This window comes from Pteropus medius, unplaced genomic scaffold (genome assembly GCF_902729225.1).
Source record: "Pteropus medius unplaced genomic scaffold, Ma_sr-lr_union100, whole genome shotgun sequence".
Taxonomy (NCBI): Eukaryota; Metazoa; Chordata; class Mammalia; order Chiroptera; family Pteropodidae; genus Pteropus; species Pteropus medius.
In genome coordinates this window covers 10,874,093-10,899,497 of record NW_024356249.1, presented here as the reverse complement: position 1 = coordinate 10,899,497, position 25,405 = coordinate 10,874,093, and the positions used below count along the sequence as shown (strand labels likewise).

Genomic DNA, 25,405 nt, shown 5'->3' with positions numbered 1-25,405 from the left:
CAGAAAGCCCACGTTTTATGACCTCTGTTTTAGGCTCCAATGCAGAGAAACTATAATCTTGTGTAGTCCATGAGAAAGTTTACTAGGTTTGTTCAGTCGGACATCCAAGAGTAAAACTAAGGTAAGTTATAGGGAAACATATTTCAGCTAATATGAGAAAAGAACATTCTAAGAAAGGTGTTCAGTGAGAGAGTGAACTGCCCTAGGAAGTTACAGTTTTCTTTCACTGAAGGCATTTGCACGTGGGCTGAATAACCACGTGGTAGGGATATTGATAGATGTAGACTTTCAAGTTCCCACCCTACCCATAGAACAATGCTTTGCACTTTATTTATTTTTACATACATTCATTATAAACCAGGTAGCTAGTTCTTGTTGAAGCTTGCCTATATCATGTGACAATGACCCTGCTTTTCCAGAACCCCCTTCTTTATTATACTGATTGATATAATCGAACGAACTGTTGACTTTGTCAAGAAAAATAGAAACTGGTTTATTGCCTATGATACTGAATTTCCTTTACAATTGTAACTCATACTACATATGCCAAGTTGTGGGGACAGATAATAGGAGCATTTTTTGGCTCCTTAGGAATTAAAGGGAGAAGAAAACTTTTTTTCCTCTTTTGATTTTTCATTTGTAATAGAAATCAGGGTCTGGACCTTATTTCATGGTTTGATTTATAAGTCCTGTTTTTTATCCCAGGAATGACTTTTGGCTAGCCTTAGAGCCAATTAGCCAGATGCTTACATATTTGATAGAGCTTTTCCTTCTCTTGTTAATAATGGAAGTAAAAGCAATAATAGCGAAATGTCTTTCCAATAATAATGAAACCATTCCAGAGCATATTCAGATTTGTAATCCCATAAAATATATGAGAACATTTACCTGGATTATTCACAATAATCATTTCATGGAGGGGAAACCTAAGGTACTGAAATTAGGGAATAATTTGCAGAACTTGTCCAGATTCCCTTTTTTAACTTAAGACAAGTTCTCAAAAAATTTTCCTGGGTTATGTACCGGTCTTATATATCCAGTGGCCAGTTCCTTTCAGGTATCTTTGTGATTAAGAAACTATCTGTGATCCTACTCAAGGCTGCACTATTTTTTATAAAGGAGGCAGAGAACAGTTTTGTGCACTGCCTGGCAAGATCCTCAGTACCTATTCTTCGTCCGATACCTTATTTGCCTGTTGGATTTCCTGTTGTTTCATGATTGCCTCTCCCAGGCCAGGGAGATTCATTCAAACTCACTGACCTCCTTTGTGGTTGTTGAGGATGATTACCATTGTGGTCTGATTGTTTGGCAGGGGGAAAGGGAAGTGAATTTCAGAAGATCTTAATCAGAATACTGGTTTCTGTGATCCATGTGTATGAGTTTGAAAAGCAATCCTGGGGTCCTGCATTCTGATATTGGCCTGCAGTCCTTGCCAGGGACTCTGAGAAGATGCTGGTCTTCAGACGAGATGTGCATTTCCTTTGAGGTTGTCTTTTTTTAAACTCCTAGAGAGCTTATTTTTCTATTTAAACCTCATTCTGTCATAGGTTACAGTCCTTTGGGGGCAGATATGGGTTGTTAGTTTGCTGAAAATAGAATTTAATTGGCTACTGTACGAAGTAATGATTTTTAATTTGGCAAGAGGTCCATAATTCAATCAGCCTATTAGGTCTTTAAGATTGTATAGAAGGTAGAAAAAGTAAAATCCCCACTTGGAACACTGCTTCTCTACAAAGCAGGTCTGTAGACCTCAGTGTGTGATTGTGGATTACCCACTAGCACTTCTGCCCATCCTGTGCAGGTGGAGTGGGGAATGTCCGCCCCACCTTTCAGGAGTTTCAGTGACCACGTTCAGTGGCCTGGACTGAGTTTTTCAACTGCTATACATTTATTTTCTGTGGAAATGCCAAGGACTACCGCTACCCCTCAGACGAAGCATTGTCTTCCTCTTCTTGCCTCTAGGTTTTCCTATATTGTTATATAGGAAAGAGAGCCACTGGGGCACTTTAATAATGTTTGGGGCCAGCAGCATCCTCTTTAATTCAGCAGTTATTGCAGGAGTGCGGGGACTTGTGGTAAGTACCTTTTCATAGGAAATTGGGAAAGGAAATCAGTTCTGGTTATATTTCCTTTAAAGGGTAGTTATCGCTTCATCTTCTGAGGCATGTGTGAGTCACTTTCAATGTGGCACCCTTTTTCATTTGGATATGTAGAGCTACGATTATTCCTAGCAGACACTGATCCAGATTGTGCCTGCCATTACAGAAGTGAAGTCTGACAGCTGTTAACCTCTTTAATATCCTTACTCTATCCTTACAGCTGTTAACCTCTTTAATATCCTTACTCTATCCTTACAGCTGTTAACCTCTTTAATATCCTTACTCTATCTACTTAAGCCTTTTTAGGTTTTTGAAGCCTTATTAGTTATGAACAATGTTTGCCCAAAGGAACAGGCTTTCTCTCTGTAGTGATTGACAAGATGCTGGTCAGCAGACAGCGATTAGCAGAATGCTCTGATTCTTGTTTCGCCCTGATAAATTTTTATGTTAACAGACTAACAGCAGTTTTGTAACATAGCACAGTTGTTTGGTGTTATTGGGGGATAGATTTCCTTCCATTATCAGCTTTTATATGCTTGTACATATGAGAGAGGTTGGGTGCTCTTAACATGTTGATAATTAAGGTTGCCAAAACTAAAAGGAGTGGTGACAGGCCAAACATACTTGCATGTTCCTGGGGACTCTCGTAACAGCCGTACAGATAGATGCTCTTAGGCTTATGATGAAGTTACATCTGGTAAACCCATTGTAAGTTGAAAATATTGTAAGTCAGAAGTGCATTTAGTACACCTAACCTATCCAACATCATAGCTTATCCTAGCCTACCTTAAATGTGCTCAGAACACTTTACATTAGCCTACAAATGGGCAAAATCATCTAAACACAAAGCCTTTTTTATAATGCCCAGCATCATGAGAGTATCACACCACGTATTGCCAGTCTGAGACAAGATCAAAATTTGAAGTACAGTTTCTACTGAATGCATATAGCTTTTGTACCATCGTAAAGTTGAAAAATTTTAAGTAAACCTTTGTAAATTGGGGGCCGTTTGTGCTTGGACCTTAGTGTGCGCCTCCTGTTACCCTTTTTCTTCAGGTGACATTTCTTGAGAAAAATTTCTTTGATCATCAAGTATTGAGCACCTATTGTACCCAAATCTTCTTTATGCTCTTCGTTGAACTCTTAAATTTCCCTGGGTTGGTTATGGTTTTAGTTATTTTATAAAATACTATAGTTTGGGTTTGGATAACTAGTGTTCATTAAGGTAGGAACATGTACCAGTTATTTTATTTTGACCTTTTTGTTGTATTGTTAGGAAACATGTTAAACTGAAACCTTTGAGATCTTAGTATTTTATGGCTTGACACAACTGGATCTAGATGCATATTCCTACGTATAAAGAAAACAAAGTGATGTTGTGGTCACTCAGGTGCTTTATATGTATTAACTTATTTAAGTTTTAGAATATTATCTCAGAATTCCCTCCTGTCCCACCCCTGCCCTAACCATTGAAGGCTTCATCCTTTGTCTCATTTATTGCACAAGCTTTTGGCTTCCTGTTTGAAACGTCACTGTTCCAATCTATCGATTCACCTTTCTATCCCTTTGTTATTTGTCAAATTCAAATCACATCACTCCCCTTCCCAAGAAGTTTTCTTTGTTTTTATATTCCACAGGTTCATCTCTCTGCCTGACAATCTTAGACCTTTGACAAGCTGTCCAGCTGTCCTTTTTGAGTAGTCTGTTTTTTCCAGCTGCTTATCTCTTGTCCGCCCACTGGAAAACTCTAACTCATCCTTCAAGTTTGAAAACTTGAGCTAAGTGCCTCTCTTACTTCTGACATCATTATTTCCTAAAAGAATGAACAACCAATTTCCCAAAAGTTACACATATATTTAATAGTTATATAAATATATATGTATATTTATATATACATAATTTAAGAATAATGGATAGTCTTTTAATCTGGAATAATTTTTTATTCAAGCTCAGACTCGCCAATTGTTCTCCTTTTTTTTCATTTTGTGAAAACTGGGGACGGCTTCACCACAAGCTGGCCCTGGTTTACAGACTTGTGTTTTCGAACCTCTTCTGTAGTAGTGAAATTGGCAGAGAAGCTGGAGATGTGAGGATGTGAACAAAGCAAAAAAAAAAAAGAAAGAAAGAAAGAAAAGAAAAAAGAAAAAGGAAGGAAGGAAGGAAGGAAGAAAAGGTTCTGTTTTAGAGAAAGGCATGAGCAGTGTGAGAGCAGAAAGAACTGAAGAATCTGATAATCGTGGAAAGGGCGTCTACTTAAAGGAAGGCATTTTAATTGAGCAATGGAAGGGGGAAACAGTCAAAATAGAGATTAATTGCAAGATGAACAGCACAGAGAAAAAGGATGAGACCTGAAGACTTTCCTCTAAGATTGTTTAATGACTTCTTGAGTTTTGTGAGTGGATTCCCTATTACACAGAGACAAAAATGATATTGATTCTTTTTGTGAACTCTGATGCATGCTATTCATAGAGGAAGGAAAGAAAATTCTTCATACAAGTTTATTAGGGGTGAGATGACATTTTTAAAGAAATGTCATTTGTGCTAGCCACTGGGGAACTCGAGCTATCTGAGCCTTTTGACCTAAAAGTAATTTAACAATTCAATATCTATTTGGGTGACTGTAATAGTTAGATGTTCAATAGTCATGAAATTTAGTTAGCATTCTTGCTGTTGAATTGATTTTTAATGTTTATTTGCAAAACCTCAAATATGTGTCCAAAGCCTTGAAAGCTTTCCCAAAGTTATCCACTGTGTACTTCCTAGATATGAAATATCAATTTTACAGGCTAGCAAAATAGTATTTAATGGTGGCTGACAGGATAGTGTTTAAGGACAATATGTATTGGATACTTAAAATTTTCTATTATCCGACTGTTGGCACAGATCATTGAATTTAAGTTGTACTGAGATTGCAGAAGATCTGGCTGCCTTAATAGCCCAAGCTATGCAGCATGTCTATTTAGTTCCGGGACCTTTGTGCCTTTTGCTTTCTAAGCATGTACAGAAGAAAATAAAACAATTTTGGTTTCTACCTCCACATCTACTTGTATTAGGAACGATGTCTAAAAAAATGAGAGGGACATTTTCAGGCTGCTTCTTGAAGCCTGGAGCACACCAGTTTTATGTGATTCGTTGACATTATTTGTTTTTTCTTTCTCTCATGTTTTCCCTCTTTGATTATACTTCAGGGCCCAAGGTTTTGCTACATTGCAACTGAAAATTTCAAGGCTAAATTTGGTAAGCATACATCTATATAGGATGGTCTGTTTCATACCCCATATCATTTGGTGTTGAATTTTATTTTAAATTGATCACTGAATTTTAGGAATATGCAATGTCTTCCTAATAGGTCCTTGGATAAAACACATCGTTCAGTTAGATAAGTAAATGAAATTGGCTGGGTTACTGAGCGTGACTCACTTAAAATCTCATTTGGAACAATTTCTCTGTCCACCCTTTGTTAACTGTATATCCTGTTGGTTTGTAGTACTGAAACTTGCACGAGAGTCAAAACATGGAGATCTGGATTTAGAGTAACAGCCCTCTCCTCAGATCCACAAACACTGTGGATCTCTTTCCTTTCTGCTTTTCCTTTGATCTGTTTTTGGTTTTACTTTCATCCTTTGCTATAGGTTTCTTAGTGGTTTGTTTATTTTTTCTTAGAAAAGTCTGAGCATGAGTTAAAGTACGAGGAATTTTGGAATGCTTCAGTGGATACAATATTATATACATAATCCATATGGGTTGTCTGAATAAGAAGCCCCTTTATGATAAGCCCAGATTTACATATTTGCTTACATTTCTCCACCATCACTTTGCGAGGGTGCCTCCGGTACACAGCGTAAGCTTCCCATCATTGTCATGCATCCATCTGCTCGTTGGAACACTTTCTGCTTACTCCTCTGCCCCTGCCACTCATAATTCTTCAGTTATAACCTCACTGTGGAATGGGAAGTAATAATATGTTACTGAACACTGAATAAAGCTCTTGAAACAAGATGAAAAGATGAAAAAGAAGCAAAGCCATCGGTTTTCTTCATCCTTATGTCCTTTGTACGTACTTCCTGTGTAGAGAGAATTATTTTCTAATACAAATAATCGTGATTTTTTTTTTTGTCTGCAATAATTTTTAAACAGTGCTACTTGATTTCAGTTTGTATTGATCAACTAAACATTTGTGGATCAGTATAGAAAATAGACAGGACAAAGTGATATAATTTACCAAGTATGAACACATCACCCTTTAGGGATTAATTCTATGTTCTTTGAAAGTAAACCCAGCCCCCCCACCAAAAAAAAAAAGAAAGAAAAAGAAAAAAAAGTTTATTGCTAAAACCCTCAATTTAAATGCATCTTGTAGATTAAGTTAGATTGATTTATCTATCCCATCTGCTCAAAATTCGTGTGGTTGGGGTCTTATTATTTTATATTTAAATTCTGATGTTGCAGATTGAATAGAAGGGCTAGAAAAGGCTGGAAGGATTTAAAGAGACAGGGGGAGGTACCGGGCATGTAGGGTGGTGGTGGTGGTGGGTGAGGTGGGGCACATTTTTACGTCACTGCCTCATCAGAGTCTGGTTCTTTTCAACCTAGCATTTCTAGCTTTCACAGTAATATTGGACATAGTCGCCTTATGATTTTTAAGGGTATGTGGCTTTCTCGATAATGGAAATCATTTATTTATTCAAGTGCTTTGAGAAACTGTTGATTAGTGTTGATGTTTAATGTCTACTTTTTGAAATTCGGTTCTTTGTTTCTTTGCTCTCTGTTCATCCTTTCCTGCCTCCCTAGCTCCCAATTTGGATTAAAATTTAAACAGCTTAGGCCTAGAAGACATTAGACATTTACACAATTGTAGATTTATTGCCTTTGAATTTTTAAAAATGAACTTTAAAGGTTTCCTTTACATTTTAAAGTTACCAAGTAGTGTCCCTCCATGCCTGTGCAGACTGACAATTACATTGGGGGAAGGGAGGGCAGAAGAACTACACTCATCAAAACATTTTCTGAAGAGATCTATCTTGTTTCCCTCTGTGACCTGTTTTAATGAAGATATTTCCACCTCAAAGGATGAGCTCAAGAATACCATGTAGTCTCATTATTAGACGAACGGGTGCAGCTTTGATGTTCTCAGTGCCCTTGCTTGAATGTGAGTGTTACAACATGGCACATTTTCAACGAATCATAGGGAATTGACCCATTTTATGTAACATTTACAGACTGATGGGCATTTAGAGCTAGAAGGAACATCATTTAGATCCAGCCACTTTTTTTTTTTTAACAGTAGAAGAAATTGAAGCCCAGAGAGATTAAGTAATTTTATTCAACAAACATTAATTGAGCGTGCACCATATGTCAGATTCAATACTAGGTGCTGGGGGCTACGGAGATGAATAAGTTTAGGTTCCTGTTGGAGATAAATGCATAGTTCTCAGATCCTACAGTTTATAATTAGCAGGTCAGGAAATAGAATATTTATGAATCACTCATAATCAAATCTTTTGATAATGACAAAAATTATGTCAACCTTCTGTCCCTTCCCCCATCTTTGATTTTTTTAAGCCTTTCAACAACACTGATTTTCACTTATTTACTTGCTTTTAAAACAAAATCCAATGTCTTCCCTTGACTTCAATATACCTTTTGTCTACTGCGGTCTTGGAAGATTAGTGTATACCAGTCACCTACATTTTATCAACTGTTCAACCCACAAAAACTTGTTCAAAACAGCTCTTGCTAAAGTTATCGCCAACTCTAGCGGGCGGATTTTAGTCGTTATTGTGACTGCGTTGACTGTGTTGACTCTGCCGTCATTTCTCCAAGTTAAAACTGGATCGCTGGTGTCCTTATTCCTTATTCTCCAGGCTTTTTTCCTTTTTCCTTTCCCTTAGCGTTTCAGCTGCCCACTTCTTCTTCCCCAAATGGCCCATACTTTTGCATATCTTTGCAGCAATTTGTCATCCTTCAAGACTTAGCTAAAATACCATCTCCTCATGAAGCATATCTGACCTTTTCAAGATTTTAGGCACTTTCGTCTCTCTGCTTTTCTTATAGCACCTTTTATATATTTCCCAATCCTGTAATTTTGGTCCATATATCCAGCTTCTCCTTTGAAATTTTTCTCTTTTGAGAACAGGAACAATATTCTCCAGCAACTGGCCCATAATGCTGGTGTTTTTAAAGCTAGTTTAACCCAGAAGGACTTCTCACTAGCTCAGACCACTTCTCTCCCAGCAGGTTATTCCTTTGTTTCTCTCCGAGCTCTCAACTGAGTTCTATGAGCGAGGCGAGTGCGTTGCTGCCAAGAAGCAAGGCCATGGTGGTTCACTGCAAAAGGCAGATTTACAGTTTTATCAATTGTCAGTATATCAATTCATTTAAGAAGCTTAAACATAACCCTACATTACACTCAAATTGATTTGCAAACCCTTTTTAAAAATTCATAAATTACACACGTATAAACTTGAGCCCATCCCTGTCTGATTAAATCTTAGTTCATAACTAGTGTGAGAAAAGTAACCGAATTTTTTTTATAGGTAAATTAAAGAGATTTTCCAGTTCTCAAAATGGTAGTGAAAATCCAACACAATGGTACTTTTTCCATTCTTAATTATATCCTAATCATTGTGGCTTAGGTGTGCTGGGCAGCACCCCATCCTGCAATAGGCAGTTTCTGCCTTTAAGAAAATGTGTACTGCCAAAAAAAGGGGAGGGGACGTGGCTTTCTTTAATGCCTTGTTATGTGGCCATGATAGTTCTTTTGTTATCAAGCTGATCTATTTACCAAGCTAGAATGTTTTTCTTTTGTTTTATTGTCTCATTTGGGCTGCTTTCCCTTCATCCTTTGCTGTGTACTTGTCCTTGATTAAAATTAGATCAATAAAGCTAGAGCAAGGTAAAAAGAGGAATTTCCTTAGTAGTATAAGTGACCATGTATTACATACAATTAAACTGTTCAGAAGGAAATATTAGTTAGTTTTTTGTTTGTTTTCTTTTTACGTAACAGCTTTTTCTTTTATTTTTTGATTAGTAGTGATGAAAAACCATATGGGCTATACCTTATTTTGTGTAAGCATGAAGGTAACAATGTGGATTTTTAAACTAGTGTTTCTGAACTTTTTGTTTGTTTTTTTACCCTCGGTAACCTCTTGGTCTTGGGTTGTGTTCAAATCTGTAAGATTTATTAGGTGAACATTCTGTAGCTAAGTGGCAAGATGTTCTGGTTTCTCATTAGCAGTGACCCTGGATAGTTTTCTTGTGTTCAGCAACATTTTCGGAGCCACCCAGCACTCTTGTCATCTAGCGGTGAGGCTGAGCTGGGGTTCTGGATGAGGTCACCTTGTGCACATCTCCCCAGGGGGCTGCTTTGTAGCGAATGCTCAGACCAACTTTGATTTCCAATTTCTTTCCTCATAGGAACTGTACTTTTCTAGGACAAAGAGCTTAGTGCTTGGCTGAATGAAAATGATGTTTGTTCTCCTGCACGAGCTGTCATGGGGCAGCATAGGATCCTTATGCGCCTTGTAATAGAACTCGGTGGCAATGGATTTTGGAATCAGTTATGTTACAGTTCAGCCTTTGCCCCTGCCATTTTCTACTGGCGTGACCTAGGGTCTAAACCACACTGAGCCTCTTTATCTTCATCTGTAAACGTATAAGATTTACTTACTTTGTTGATGTGTTTTGAGGATTAAATAAGTACAGTGGGATTAAAAAGGTAATATGCCTTTTTAACTTCAAACAGCTTCCAAACACCTATGGCATGTAAGAAGCTTATATACTGACTTGGTCTCATGTGCCATGAGACCAGAAAGGACATTTGATCAGAGAGCTCAGATAACAGTTTACTGAGGGGGTGAGTGGCATTTGACCTTGGCCTTACAGAGCGATTGGCATTCTAGTAAGCAAAGTCTTTAGCACTGAGATGGCAGTCACATCCAGGCATAGGAAATAACGTGAAAAGGGAAGATTCAGTCATGGGTCTTTTTGAGGAAGGAAACGGTTTGGAACATAGTTGTTGGGACCAGAACTGAGCTAGCGTGTTTGATTATATCCGTAAATATCCATTGAACCAGAGATTGGGGTTCATATATGAAAATTCTCATGTTAACTTGTATTTTGAATTTGATAGCTTGCTGATGCATCACCCAGAATAAAGAAATCAATATTATCTTGAACACGCTCCCCTTTTTTTCTTGGGGTAAACACAAAAAATTTACAGTCTTAACCATTTTTAAGTGTTCAGTATATTCACAGTGTTTTGAGACAGATCTCCAGAACTTTTCCATCTTGCAGAACTGAAACTCTATACCCTTTAAACACTCCTCCCCACCCTGCACCCCACCCTCAAGTCTCAGGTAACCGTTGAGCTCCACATTTTTTTTTTTTTTTTTTTTGACGGCTGGCTTAAGATGTTCTAGGCCTGTAAGCTTGGCCATCCCTACTAACCCTCAATCTTTTTACATCTCACTTTATTTACATCCCTCTTTATGCAATATACCACCTTGACACATTTTAGGTTTTTACTTTTCCATTTTTACCATGATCCCAGCTTAAGAAACCACGAATGTAGCCTCCCTTTGGTTGGGCTTTAAGATCACAAAATGATTCGCTCCTCATAAGAACGTTCAACAATGTATCAGGTAGGAAAAACTTAGGGTATGTTGTTCTCTTATTGTTTTACTTTATGTCTTGTAGACTTCATGGATTAGACACATATTGACTTGAAAGCCTTCTGTGTACTCTAGTGTGGTGCTTGTGTTACTGGTTGTTAAATTTTTCTTGCATTTCCCTCCATCACCTGGAACAGGAACAGGTAGCAGGCAGTATTCTCTGAGGAGAATGTTGGGTGTCAAGAGAGTTGGGTTATCTGATGGTTGCACATTTCTTTGCCCAGTTATATAGGCAGGGTACTCTGGTCACTGTGTCAAGAAAAAGGATCCATACCAGTTATTTTAACAGATAGCTTAATATAAGGGATTATTAATCAGGGATGAGAATACTGAAAAGCCCCCAAGAGAACCGAGCCCTCAGGATCACATGAAAGTTTTAACAATCATCTGACTCAGTGAGGGAGCAAATAGGAGGGTGGACACATTGGAAGGAGGACTCAGACCTCTGCTGAGCTGATGCGTGGGTCTCTAAGCTTGGAGGAGTAATTTCGTGGAGCTGGGACGCAGACCTCCCAGGAGGGGCTGCCAGGTGCTGGGTTCTGGTAAGCCTGAGGAGGCGCGATGAGACTTGTCCTGGGAGTTCTGGGAAAATTGCGAGCAGGAATCGGTCGCTGCTAGTGGATCCCACTGCCACTGCCGGGAGGAAGCAGTGTTGCCTTGGAGAAGCTGACAGGACTAGGAAAGGGTTTGTCCATTCTCCCTCTAACATCCCCGATTGGCAGAGCCTAACAGGGAACCAGCTGGCCAAGCAGAAACGTGGCTGGCACTTTTCCCACCCCAGCATTGCATACTGGAATTTAAAGAAGGTTAGGTTTGAAAGCGAGTGACAGTAGCTTCATAATTGGCACAAATACTAAGTCCAAATTACTTAATCTCGATGAGCTTCCCAGGAGCTGGTGGCTTTGGAGGGCATGCATTGCGTGTTGAAATTAATTGAACTTTTCAGATCTGTGGGGGACTGTGTTTCCAACTGGATGTGAGTGAAAAGCCAGTGGGCAGTCTGTCACTTCTTGCTACCTCAGTGGTACTGAAGGCAGATGATAGAAATAAGCATAGACTTTAGGGCCAGACAGCTCTTTTGTTTTTTTTGGCTCTGACATGTTATCTTGGGCATGCTTTTCCTCTGGGAACCAAACTTCTCTGGTAAAGAATAACCCCGGTACATTCTCTAGTATGTTTATTTCATACTCAGTTTCAGGTTGGGGGAAGGGACAGTCTCTTTCCTAGGAGCGGCTTCCAGCAGGTCTGGCTTTAGGCCTATGAAGATCCTTTCCAATGGCAGGACAAGGCATATCATGTACATATAATGAACTCACCTTGCCAACTGGGTGCTGGTTCTGAATGTCTGCGCTGTTCTTAGTTCTAGTAACTTGCCATATTTCTCCATGGTAGCCGTGGGTGATAAGTGTTGTAGTTTTCTGATTGATGACAGCATAGACTATACAGTAAAAGAAAGTCATCTTTGCTCTGTAGGGTTAGAATGATACCTGTCCTGAAAAGGAACAGGCCTCGTTTTACTGAATATTTAAACAGGCTGAGAGTACTTTGAATTTGCTGGATAAAATATGTGACACTAGACCTGGCAGCCTGATTTAGACCTTGGAGTGATGCAACTGGCAAGGCAGAGACTCGGTGTCTAAAGGGAGACCTTTCTGCCATGCACTTACATAATTCAGCCCCCGTTTTGGAAATGCACCGCAATTTATTGCACAAATTTGACTAGAAATCTGGCTCGGTTGAAGTTCCTCTGGCACCAGCTAAATAATGGTGTCATATCCAGCATCATTTTCCCTTCTGTGTTGTTCCAGGAAGAAACCTTAATAATAATTATTATTTTTTAATATGATGAAGAAGAGAAGGCATTCACAAAGAAGCATTTCTCTAACGAAATGATATTATCTTCTGAATGGGTTTGCCCGATCCTGCTGTGTGTTACAGAGAAAATTGGTTTCCTATTGTAAAAGATTTATTTTCTTTTCCTCCTGTTCCTTCCTCCTCTTCTAGAACTGTGGGAGGGCCTGTGGCACATCACCCTGCTGGATGGGTTTCATCTGGCTTGTAGCCTGTACTTTAAGTAACGGGCTTGTCTCTTCTGAGGGCAATGGCTCTCCATTTTTAGCCCAGGGATGAAGGGTAAGAAATGTGGGAGAAGATTTCTCCATTACTAGAAAACATGATTTAGGGCCAACTGGTTAATTATGAGCTTCCAGTGAAAAGGAAAGTTGTAGAGGCCAGAGCCAGTCGTGATATACCGGTCCCTGCTGGTTTTCCATTTCTTTGCAGACCTACAGGCCCGCTTTTGTCCTTGAAGATTCTTCCTCCCTGCTCCCTTTTTTTTTTTCTTCCATGTTTAAACTCTGGTTTCTTATTAGTAGATTTTTTTTGTGTGTGTCCTTTCCAGTGAAAGGGTTTCCCGTGTTAACATTGATTCATGGTTGCAATCGATCTTCAGAACTATTAGCTCAGTAGGAAGAGGCCCTACTAAAAGGACATGGATTATTTTTCATTTATTCTCAGCTCCGTTTCTTCATTTGAGCAGCATGTGAAGAATGTGTCATTCAGCAAAACTTCACACCTGTTAGTGCTGTTGCGGATTAGCCCTTCCAGAACAAAGGAAGGTTTCTGCAGCCTTTCACTGTCCTTTTCTTCTGTTTTTCATCTTAACCACGAAAAATATCACCCTAGCAACTGCCGTTGTTTAGGCTTAGTTTAATCTCAAATTCACGAATGTTTGGTGGGAAGCTGGTACTTTTGATTGCACATTAGAAAATTACCCACTCTTATATTTTAGGTTACAATCATTTATTTTAGTGTTGAACTGTCACACTTGATATTTTTTTGAATTAACAGTTCAGCTGTACTTGAACTCTGAATGGTATTATATGTGCTCTGTAAGGATTTCTGGTTACTATTAGCTAGTGAAAGGTTGCGGGTATATTTTTTTGAAGACCATAAATAATAGAATTTATTATGTCACATTTGTTGAGAGAACAGAAGATTGCTTTATAGTCTTAACTAGGTCAACGAGAACACACCGATTATTCAGATTTTGTACACCGATTATTCGGATTTTGTAAATTTGGGTATTTTTTTCCTAATATTACAGTGAAACTACCAAGAATACTACTTTTACATCACTGTTTATAAAGAACCTAGATTTTTACAGCTGTACAGTGATCTTTTAATCATTTTTCAGTAATATACTTTGTATACTGTAGAATCACATCTGGTAATAGTAGCCAGAATGTAGCCCCATTAGAAATAGTTCACATTCATCTAGTGCTGTATCCGTGGCATTCATTATTAATTTGCTAACAATGATATGAGCCTACAATTATATTTCCTCTCCCCACCTTTGTTTTGATTCACTTCATATTTACTAACCAGTTCCATTTATTTCCACAATCACAATAAGTATAGTTTGAGTTTTAAAAAATCTTTCAGATAGGCCTTTTTGTATTCCTCATTTTTTTCCTCTCAGTTTAGTGGTATTTTCTAGGAATATGGCACTATGCTAGTTTTTTTCTAAGTATTATAAAGATCTTTTTTTCTCTCAGATCTTCCCTCATGTGGTCTGGTAGGAAAGATAAGACCTATATGAAGTAATTAAATTACGGAAATACAAGGAAGAAAGTGATTAGTGCTGTAACTTTGGCTTATGTCTTCTGTCTCTTGACATTTTAGCTCTTGTTAACATCCATGTTAGATGTTGTAAGACTTAACTCAGATAAGTAGCTTTGCTTCTCAGTAACACATCGTAGTTGGTTTTCCCATGGCATCTATATTACCTTGAATGTGAACTTAGAGTTGCCTTAATTTGTACCAATATATTTAGCCTTTTTCCGACTTCTACAGGGTTTTGAAATAATATCATCTGGTTTTCGCAGCAACGTCATGTATACTGCCAGATAATTCCTAAATTGCTAATTCTTAGGAGAAAACTGAGGCAAGTCAGGAGCCAGGGCCTGTCGGTGCCAGGTCGCTGTTCAGAGCCCAGGGATGTAACAAACACTCGTGAGACTTCCCTTTCTTCAGCCTTGATGTCTGTGAGGGGTAGTGCTGTTCTTTTATTCCATTCTTCTGCCTGTGCCCACGGAAGTATCCGCAGCTAAGTGAAGGGACTCCATATAGCTTGCTACTTGGATAATGGTTTTTGAGGCTTTAGAGCCTTTAAAGTATTTAGTCTTTAAATCTTTTAAGTTTTGACGGGGTCTGGGGGAGGGGAGAAGACCTAATGTTTGGACTCCTTCTCTCCCCTTTTCTATCCCCGCATCCTTACCGCATCTGAGCAATAAATAGCAAGTACTTCTGAAAACGCTCTTGGTTGGCTAATGTAATTGAGTAGAAGAAGAATCTTTCAGAGACAAATTTTTCGCCCCTTACATTATGGTTTTGAAAATGGTACTTTAATTTTGGAATGCGCAAGTTCCTCTAGAACATAATCATATGCTGTGCACTGCAGGTGACGAGTGAGTCCCTTCAAGGACGTGAGGCTGCCCACATTGGCTTTGCTTCTTTTTCCCTCAGATACTGTGAAACTCTCCTCTGCCTGGCATTTGCCAGGAGACTTTCATAATTGCCACGTCCTCCTTTTTCCTGCTGTCACCGTCGCTAATCTAGGTCTAGAGTGCTAGGTGTCATAGATGAGAGAGAGGATATGCCTCCTTCTGCTGTCCCCTTTCGGGGGGCAGGTCAGCTCTCTCTTGATTCTGAGAGTCCACATTCAGTCCTCCTGTGGTCGGACTTGAGGAACATTTGGAAGTCTTGTTTTGCCATCATTTCTTGAATGTTTCAAGTTGTCTTATCTGTATAGAAGTTCAAGGAGTGTTCGAATTACCTTCAGATACATAAGCAAAGGTAAACTTGGATTTCCCAGTTGTTACTTATCATTTATTTTTCTTTAACCATTTTGACATTAATCAAGCTGCTCATTGTTGCTTTCTATTTTTTAAACTTTAGGAATTTTTTTTTTTTTTTTTTTTTTTCGTTTATTTCTGTTGGTTTAAGCGAGGCCAGGTTCTGAAATGATGCTCAGAAGCATTTCTCAAAGTGTGGCCCCTATCCTCCTTGCTACTTATTAAAAATAAAGAATTGTGGGAATCACACCAGACGTCCTGAATCAGAGTATCAGGTGTGGGCCTGGAAGTCTTCATGTTTACAAGCTCCCAGGTGATTCTCAGGCACACTAAAACCTGACAGACACTGACAGGTCTTTCAGCAGCAAGAAGCCAAAAATGTGCAGTGTCTGGCTCACCAGCCATGAGCCTAGGCCTCTGAATAGGCTGGGATCAAAATCCCAGCTATACCATCACTTGTCACATGACATGAAGCCCGTCACTTAACCTTTAAGCCTCACTTTCCTTGTTCTAGATTGGAGATCAGAATCCTTACCGCTATTCAGGTAAGATTTCTGTCTGCGTTGAGCCTAGCTCGAGAGGGTTGTTATTGCAGGGGAGGAATCTTTTCCTAGCCTCACAGGGTCCCTGTCTGGGTCCGAAAACTAAACGAACAAAGACAGCTTATCAGGAGAAAAGCATACACATGTATTTCATGTAAGTTTTATGTGACACGGGAGCCTTCATAAGGAAATCGAGACTTGAAACGATCATATTTTTTGCTAGGTCAGATGAAGAGCGGGCAGTCGTGTAGAAATAAGATAGGTCAAAGAGTATGAAGAAAGTGTAGTAAACTGGGAGAAGCTTAGTCGATTGGGATTCTTCGTGGTGTCCCTTTTTCTTTGGAAATAAGGATGGTTTTTTCCTCTGGGTATAGGGAAGGCACCTCTCACATGAGGTTTGTTTGACTTGTTGCAGGGGAGAAGGGGAGGAGGAAGGTCAAAATGACCTTCCTGCTCGTGTTCCCTAAAAGCCCTTCAGCTTGAACCCTACCATTAACAATAGCAATTAGTATTATACCTTAAATTCCAGTGGTTTTCACATGTGTTATTAGATCCCCAAAATGGGATCCACAGGATCAAATAGGGTTGTCAGCAAAATTAAGAAATTTGGGCGTGCACGAAGGCAGTGAAACACCTGCAAGGTGTGGCTCTTACACAGTCACGAGGTCGAAGTCCAGCCCCCTTCCATTCTCACACCTGTGAATTTTTATAATCACATTTCAGTCTATGTTTACTTTTTATTTTTCAGTTTGACTTCAGTTTTTATTGTTTACCATTCCTTCTTTGTTTCCTGGCTACATGTATGAACCATATTGCATTGCCGTGAATTTGGGACTTAACCAGATCATGTCTCCGTAATAGACCCTATTGACCTTTAAGAGGTTTTCTGTTTTCGGGAGAATGAAATAGATTAATTGGGAAATAAAGAAGCAACTCCTGGAGATGTGTTTGGATACGTGAATCCTCCGTGTTTAGTCCTTTAAGTTTAGTGGTGCAAGATATTTTCCATTTGGCCAAGGTGGTTACAATTTTGAATCTCTTCCCAGTTGCTGACTGTAGCTTCTCGTTGACCTACCTTCATAAAAATGTGCTACTGTATGTGTTAAGGATTATAAAATAGTGGATACCCCTGTGGATTCTGTCTCCTGGCTGCCAGGGAATTGAAAGGTCCTTGATTGTAAATATGCCCAGGGCATGTAGTAATGTTCCTATTTTTAAGTCTATAATTCAAATGGAAACTGCAGCCTTTGTTTATTAACATGACATGTGTGGCAGGGCAGCTGCGGCTGGCCCATTATTTATAGTTTGATATTTTATCCATTTTAATCTGATCATGTCTGTTCTTACTTCAGTTCAACAGTCAGTTTTAAGATCTTCATAGAGTATATAATCCTGCTTGGCTACTTTCATATGTTACAGTTCAAGTCTCCTTTTGAAAACAAAACTCAAACTTGTCTTTTGACCCTGGTTACTCGAGAGCATGTTTGTAGATGAATTATTCCCTTCTGCTTAATGGAAACATGCATCTATGAAAGAATATCTTTTTAAAATTCTTTTGAGAAAAAAGGAATTTAATGTATTTCTTATGAGCAAACGAATGACAAGTTATTCTGCTGCAGAGAGGAATAAAGTATTTTAAAATTTTAAAGGTTGCCCTAACAAGGTTTGGGGTTTTCCCTAAACATTTTTTGGCTTAAAAAAAATCCAACATTATGCAATAATATAACAAATATTCTCTTTTCAGCCTTGATATTATGCCATATATTGCTTCAGATCCTCTTCTTTCAGAGAGATAAAACCTTACAGATAAAGTTGAAAGTCCGCACGTCCTCATCCTCAACCCCATTTCTTTTCTCCTCTCCTTTTCACTGCCCATCCTGCATCTGGAACCATTATCTCTCATTTTATATTCTATGACTTTGTTATTCTTTTGCTGTTTTACAGGGCTCTGTGAAGAATGTCACTTACATCTGTTTTTAGTCTGTATTTAAATAGGGTTTTACTATATCATTCTACAACTTATTTTTCTGCTCAATATTGTTTTCAAATTTGTTCACTTGTTATGTTGCTCTAATTCAGCTTCACTGCTCTGAAGTATTTCACTCTGCAACTGTGCCATAAACAGTGTTAACGTGCACATTGTTAGACTTGTCTCCCACGTGTGAGTCTTTTCTAGGGTATAAATCTACCTGTAAGTAGAAATTTCCTAGTTATAGGGATGCAGAGATCCTAAACTTTCACCAAATGATGCCAAGTAGCTCCATGTCAGGATGCCACTGTGGGTGAACTATTTTATACCCTCATCAGTGGTTAAAGGGTACTCCCATTCCCCCACATTCTCACCTTTAAAAATTTTGCCAATAGACGTCCTATAGTATCTCAATTTACATTTCCTTAATTATTAGTAAAGTTATACTATTTTTATACACTTAACGTCCACTTGGAGCTCTTTTGTGAAATACCTGTTCATACCTTTTACCAGTTTTTTCTAGTTCTTCCTTTCTTTACTGAGTAAATTAAAGGAATCAGAAGGGAACCTCCAGTGGCTCTCACTACCACATCTACCCACCCAACAGCATCTGCATCCACACACCTGAAGATGGACGATTGGTGCTCCTGTGTAAAGCCACCTCCTCCTTGCCGACCTCAGGACACTGCTTTAGCAATTCTCTCCTCTGTCCTGCATTATCTCTGTTGTCGCTCCCATCTAAAATAAGAAACAAAAGCACCTTCTCTTCACCCTGCTTCCTTTGCCAGCTGCCACACAATCTCTTTGTACTCCTTCATGGCACCATCTTCAAAAGCATAGTTTGTCCTTGCTTTCTCCATTTCTTCTCTTCCCGTTGCAATTTCTGGTTTCAGTCAGGCTTTTGCTCCTACTGCTCACCAAAATTATTCTCATCAAGTTACTGATGACTCACATTTAGCTTAATCCAACATGCAAATCTTAGTCCTCATCTCACTTGCCTCGCCTCACTTGACGTTGGTCATGCCCCCTTCTCAATTCACTTTCTTTCTTTGGCTTCTAGGACATGACACTCTGATAGTTTCCTCCTGTTCAGCTCACTGATTGCTCCTTCTCAGTCTACTTTTGCAGATTTCTTATTCTTTATCTCCTAATGTTATTATGCCTCAAGACTCAGTCTTCAGTCCTTTTCAGTCTCTTTACATACCTCCTATATGCCAACAACTTCCAAATGTATATCACCGACCGGTTCAGACCTTTCTTCCAAATACCACACTTGTATATCCACCTGCCTGCTCAGCATCCCCACTTGGAAATTTAGCATGTCTGTAACTGCACTCCTAATCTTACGCCACTTTCTGTAGTCTATCTGTGGTCTTCCCATCTCTCATTTGATAACCCCACCCATATTTCCATTTGCTCAGAAAATAAACCTTAGAGTCATCCTCAACTCCTCCCTTTCCTTTATACCTCACATTCCTCTTTCAAAATGTATCCAGATTCTGACATCTTACTTCCCTCACTGCTACCCCTTTGCTGTGATGTACCATCATTTCCTCCTCAGATTGTTATCATAATCTCATAATTGGTCTCCCTTTGTTCTACTCTTTTGTTGCTGTAGTGTCAGTTCTCAACATGGTAGCCCAAGTAATTCTTTCTAATGTTAAAGTCAAATCTGTGTCTTTGTGTTCTACTGCCGTCCCCCTGTACACACCGCTGTAGCCAGTCATGTCCTTGCTGTTCTTTGAACTAACCACGCATGCTCTTAACTCAAGGCCTTCGCATTTGCTGTTCTCTCAGCCTTTCTCCAGATGATTACATCTCATACTTCCTTTGAGTCTGCTAAAACGTAATTGGCTGCACTGAGACTATTACAAGTGTGGCCCTGTACCCCTGTTACCTGTCATTCTGCTCTGCCACTTCTTTATCCATTTCACTTATCAGCTAAGAGTCTGTGCTTTGTCTTGCCACTTTGTTCATGATGTCTTTTCAGCAAAGAAACTTTTAAAATTTTAACGGAGCCACATTTATCAATCTCTTTTTTTCATAGTTTGTGTTTATTCAGCCTTGCTTAAGGAACCTTGCAGTATCCAAGGTCATTAAATCATTTGGATACAGTTTTTGGCTACAGCATGGGCTAGATAAAATTAGGCCTGAACAAGAGTTGACAATAAGGCCTCTATTGGAGGTCCCTTCTGTTCTTTCCAAATGAGCATTGACCAGGACCTCGTTTCGGCACCCAGCCAAAAATGTCTTTCTATAAAAATGCCGAGCTTGTTTTTAGTTGCTGAGATGTGGGTGTTGCCCAACCCCCAAACCTCTGAGAACTACCAGTGACCGAAGTTATGTCGATGTGAGTCTTTGCAGGCCTTACATACAATGTCATTTCTCAGAATATACAGCGATTACAGCACATATTGGTATGTGTATTGTCTGCCCACCAGATAAAGCAAACATTCTCTCCTATTTTTATTTTTAAAAAATATTTTCATGTAAATTAGAATCTAAACTAGACAGTCCTTTTTAACAGGCTAAGATTTAGCTAAGTCCTGTTCTCTCAGACTACATTCCATACTTCAATTGCCTCTTAGAGATTTCAAAGGCTTTTATGTACCTGGTAATTTGAAGGAATTGCTTTTATTTTGTAGTTTCTTAGGGACTTCTAATATCTCTCGTAAGATGTTTGCAGATGTCAATAGCTGCTAGCTCTGATGGGTTAGAGTAACGAGATCATTCTGTTTTCACTTGTGATATCTTATTTTCTGCTTGTGCTGTTCGTTCTTTCCTAGCTTCACGAGAGACATATAATCGGACTCTGATGTTGCAGTACTTTTTATTTGGATGTTTGTTGGTATACTATTTATTTTCTTTCATTCTTTTGGGGGTATTTTGGCTTGGCCCAGTCCTGTCAGGTGTCTTAAGGAAAGGATCCTTGTTCAGACAGCCAATTTTACACATTTTTAGTTAGTTGTACCTCATTCCATGATCTGCATTTAAATGTTGGAACTGCATTTCTTACCTTTCATTTATTGTTTTAGAATTTCAGTCAAGTGACAGTCCCTTGTACTGTTGGTGTTTCAGAATAAGTAGGGTAAGGTTCCGATATTCAGATTCTATGGCAAATCATAATGCTATGAAAGATAAAAGCTGATATTTTATTCAATTCATTTTTAAAAATATTGTCCACTTAGGCTTGTGTAATCACACAGCTACTCTCTAAATAGATTGTTCTCTATTGCTTGGTGACTATGAATACATTGGCACTTCTTTATTACCAAGGGCCGAGTCTGATCATTGATTTGTGTTTATTAACAGTCCTGTTCATTACTGGAACCTAACATCTTCTGTCTAGCAAGTATTCTTACTTTATCATTGAATGTCATCATAAATTCTGTTTTACGGCTTATGTATTATACTTGGCTCCTTAATAGTTACCCGCTATTTTCATTTGGCTGCCTAGAAGTTTATAAAATGCCCATAATCCCATACCATCTGCCCCTGTGTTACCCAGCACTCCCTCTAGACAGGCAACGCTAATCTGTCCCATTGTCCTTGTTATTTCCTATAAGAAAACCTTAGTGTTAAAGATTTTTATGTTTAGGGTCATACTTTACTTATTAGACTAAGTGATCATGACACTCGAAGACCTTGATCAGAGCTTGGCCTTCCCATTTGTCCCTGTTCAAAGTATGTGTGTTCCCACACATCATCTGGGAAAAGGAATAGAGCGACTCACCTTCATTTCTGAAGGCACCTCACTTCCTAGAAGGGCAGTGGAATGATGCCGCTGTCTTTTTTTTTTTTTTTTTTTTTAAACCAGAAGAAGTAGAAGTCAGTTGGGTGATGAATGTAAAGCTCAAACTCAAAGAATTATCTACATTCTGATAAGACATTTTCTTGGTGTTATCAATGAATTGAAGTGTTTCAATGATATGCTGGAGACACAGAGGCTTAGTGAGGGTCCAGGAGAAAACATTTATTTCGATTCCCTTGACCTCAGTATTTTTGTTAGTATTAAATATGGGGTATTAATACTGAGAAACGTTCTTATTTGGGAGTAGTTAGCAATTTAAGAAAACAAATAACTTAAATACTTCTGTGAATATAGAATGATTATATAGAGATACATTGTTCTGTCAGATGTGTAACAGATGGCAAAGGCAAGGCTAGGTGGACTAACTTCACAGCACTGGGGGAGCCACCGTGTGCATCTAAGTTAGGTATTAGTCCTTGATTTTTGTTCTTTGTGAATTTTTTTCAAATATTACCTGGGTCCTGGAGGTTCCCAAATCTGTACCTGTAGTCCTATTCTTCTAGTATACTTTGTGTATCTTTGTGTATCATTCTGCATATTTCTTTTGTAGTTAGTTCATCCAACTATTTATCGAGTATGCCTATGAGGGAGGTACTGTACTTGGCTCTGGGGTCACAGAGAATTCAGAAATGGATACGATCTCTGTCCTCATGGAACTTAGGAACTAGTGGGAGAGAGACAGCACAGTAATCATACCTACTGATCTACCCAGCATCTCCCTATATCTTGTACACATGCTCTAATCTTCCACACTCTCATTTAAAGGCAAACTTCTCTAGACTTTGTATGCCTCTCATCATGACTTAGAATATTAGATTCCTCTTTTTTCCCCTCTATCCATTTCAGAGTCAGTTTCTGTTAATTCATTTCTTAAAAATGGTGCTCCTATCTCTTAAGTTCCTATCCGTTCCGGTTCTATCACCTTATCTAGAGCCTCTTTCATATTCTCAAAGTTACTTAGAGCAGTAACTTATTTTTGGAGAAGCCTTGGGACCTTGAGATAATGAAGGAATTTTGTGTGTTTATATTTGTGTGCGTATGTCGAAATACTATTTATTTCTGCCTCTCTTCTTTTTGTTCCGTTTTTTTTTCACTCTAATTTTCTTCCTAGTTTTTTCCTATTCTGCAAACTCGCATTAAGTCGTGCCTTTTCAATGATACCTTTCCTGATTGCTTCTTTCCACTTTCCTGAACTCTTTAGCACTTAGTCCCTAGTTTATATGACATAATTTAGCACTATTCAAACTGCTTTGTGTTGCTATTTCACGTCTGTAGGCTTTCTTCTATTACTCTTAGATTACAAGAATTTCGAATTCGTGATTATAACGTATTTACAGAGTGCTTTGTATGGGGCTAATAGTTAGTAGGTGCTTAATAAAGGCTTACAAAATAGTAGAAGTATATCTATAAATATTTGAAGCACCCTAATACTTACTGAATTTCTTCTGTATCACAGTGCAGGTAGGTATTTCCCTGTTGATGAACATTTAGGTTGTTTCCAATTTGGGTAGTTACATTCCATTGCTTATTTTTGAGCCTGTCTCATGAAAAAGGTAATTTTATTCCCTATAAAGCAGTGGTCCCCAGCCTTTTTGGCACTAGAGACCAGTGCTCCTGTGAGAATCTAATGCCTGATGATCTGAGGCGGAGCTGAGGCGGTGATGCTAGCGCTGGGGAGCGGCTGCAGATACAGAGGAAGCTTCGCTCGCTCTTCTGCCGCTCACCTCCAGCCGTGCGGCCCGGTCCCTAACAGGCTGTGGGCCATGGACCAGAGGTCGAGGACTGCTGCCATAAAGCATTTTAACCAAATATTTATTAATCATTTACTGTGTATCTAGCACTTATGTAATATTTGTGATACTGGGAGGTAGGGGAGCATATTTCAATGCATTCTGTTATCTCGTGCTATTGGCCGTGTTAATGTGTAGTTTTCATTTTGTTTTCCCCCATTTCTGATGTGCCATTTTATTTTGCTTTTAGGATAAGAACAAGAAACTACGTCCCCTGTATGACATTCCCTACATGTTTGAAGCACGGGAATTTCTTCGAAAGAAGCTTATTGGGAAAAAGGTAAGTGGTGACAGAAACATATTTGCCAATGGGTGGGGATTGTTTTAAGCTGAGCCCTTGTGATGGAATGTCAGAGACGAGCAGATGACACTTCTCTACTAAGTCAAGCGGACTTACTTTGCTATGTAGGGAGGCATGCCTGTGTTTCAGAAAATGATGTCTCTTGGGAGAGGTTTGAAATTGAGGCCCTGACCACAGCGTGATTGCCAGCGCTCTCACGACATGTTTTTGCCAGGGTCCAGGCCCCTTTCCAGTTTCAATAATTGCATATTGCCCTGAGCTCCATCGCTTGGCTCCCTTGTTCTCTCCAGCCACCTCCATTAAAAGTCAGTGTGGTGGGATTTGCTAGTGAGGGAAGATTACCGCTTTTTTTCTTCCTGATTACTTTTTTCCACCTTCCTGAATTCTTATAGCACTTACTCCTGGTTTGTATCATTTATGTAGCACTATTCAAAACTACTTTGCGTTGCTATTTCATATCTGTAGGCTTTCTTCCATTACTCTGCTAGGTTACGAGAATTTTGAATCCATGAGTATAACATGTTTACAGAGTGCTTTGTACGGGGCTCATGGTCGGTAGGTGCTTAATAAAGGCTTACAGAATAGGGGAATTAGCTGGCCGTGGGAGCGGGGGCGCTCTCCTGGAACAGCAGCATGTCTTTGTGGGAAAGAAGTGCGTGGCGCTCTGGGCGTTCCTGTGGAGACTGTTGTGTGGCACGTTGACTTTCTAGTGTAGGACAGCAGCTCAGAGGCCCTAAGAGTGCATGTCCTTGTGTCCTTAGGGCACGATATTCTATGACCAGCTGCAGAACTTGCTATTCTGAGAAGCTGATCTTGAGTTTCTCTTATTTTTTCTGACCTTGCCACCCTCGGTATCATGGGTTTTTTTTTTCTGTCCTGGATAAACAAAGGAAATGAACGAGATAGTTTTTTTGGTAATTGAGGGAAATCTGTTCAGGGACAGGCTGTTGACTGTCTTTTTCTTACTTTAATTCAGTGCAGATTCTTCCAGAAAATATCATATTTTGGGCCAATTTTTATTGTATCTTCAGAAAAGTAAGGCCATTTTTGCTCTCTGTCTGGCCTTACCACGTTGAAGCCATATTAGCATTCTTTACCTGAATGCAGATATTTAAAAACTATAGGTTTGCTAAGGCCTTGGCTTTTGAACTAATGTCAAGTAATGTAGTATAAACATAAATATAATCAATTTTTTTATATATCATAGTCGCTAGAGTGATAAATTATAGTAGGAGATTTTGAAGTTGGGGATAAGGTGAAATTGCTAATTTTGAGGTAGGGAAAGCACGCTGGATACCCTTAAACAAGTATTAAATCTCCTCAGGTTCCTTCAAAGAATAGGCTCATTTGTCATCGTATAAACCT

General features: G+C 39.0%; 1 protein-coding gene across 1 annotated transcript in view; it reads left to right on the top strand.

Annotated features, from left to right (window-relative positions):
* The window catches only part of SND1 (staphylococcal nuclease and tudor domain containing 1), a 390,995-nt gene that overhangs the window by 112,328 nt on the left and 253,262 nt on the right, over positions 1-25,405 (top strand). The window contains exon 11 of the mRNA XM_039860623.1: positions 23,930-24,019. Coding sequence (XP_039716557.1) covers positions 23,930-24,019 — 90 coding nt within the window. The remainder of the gene's footprint in view (positions 1-23,929; positions 24,020-25,405) is intronic.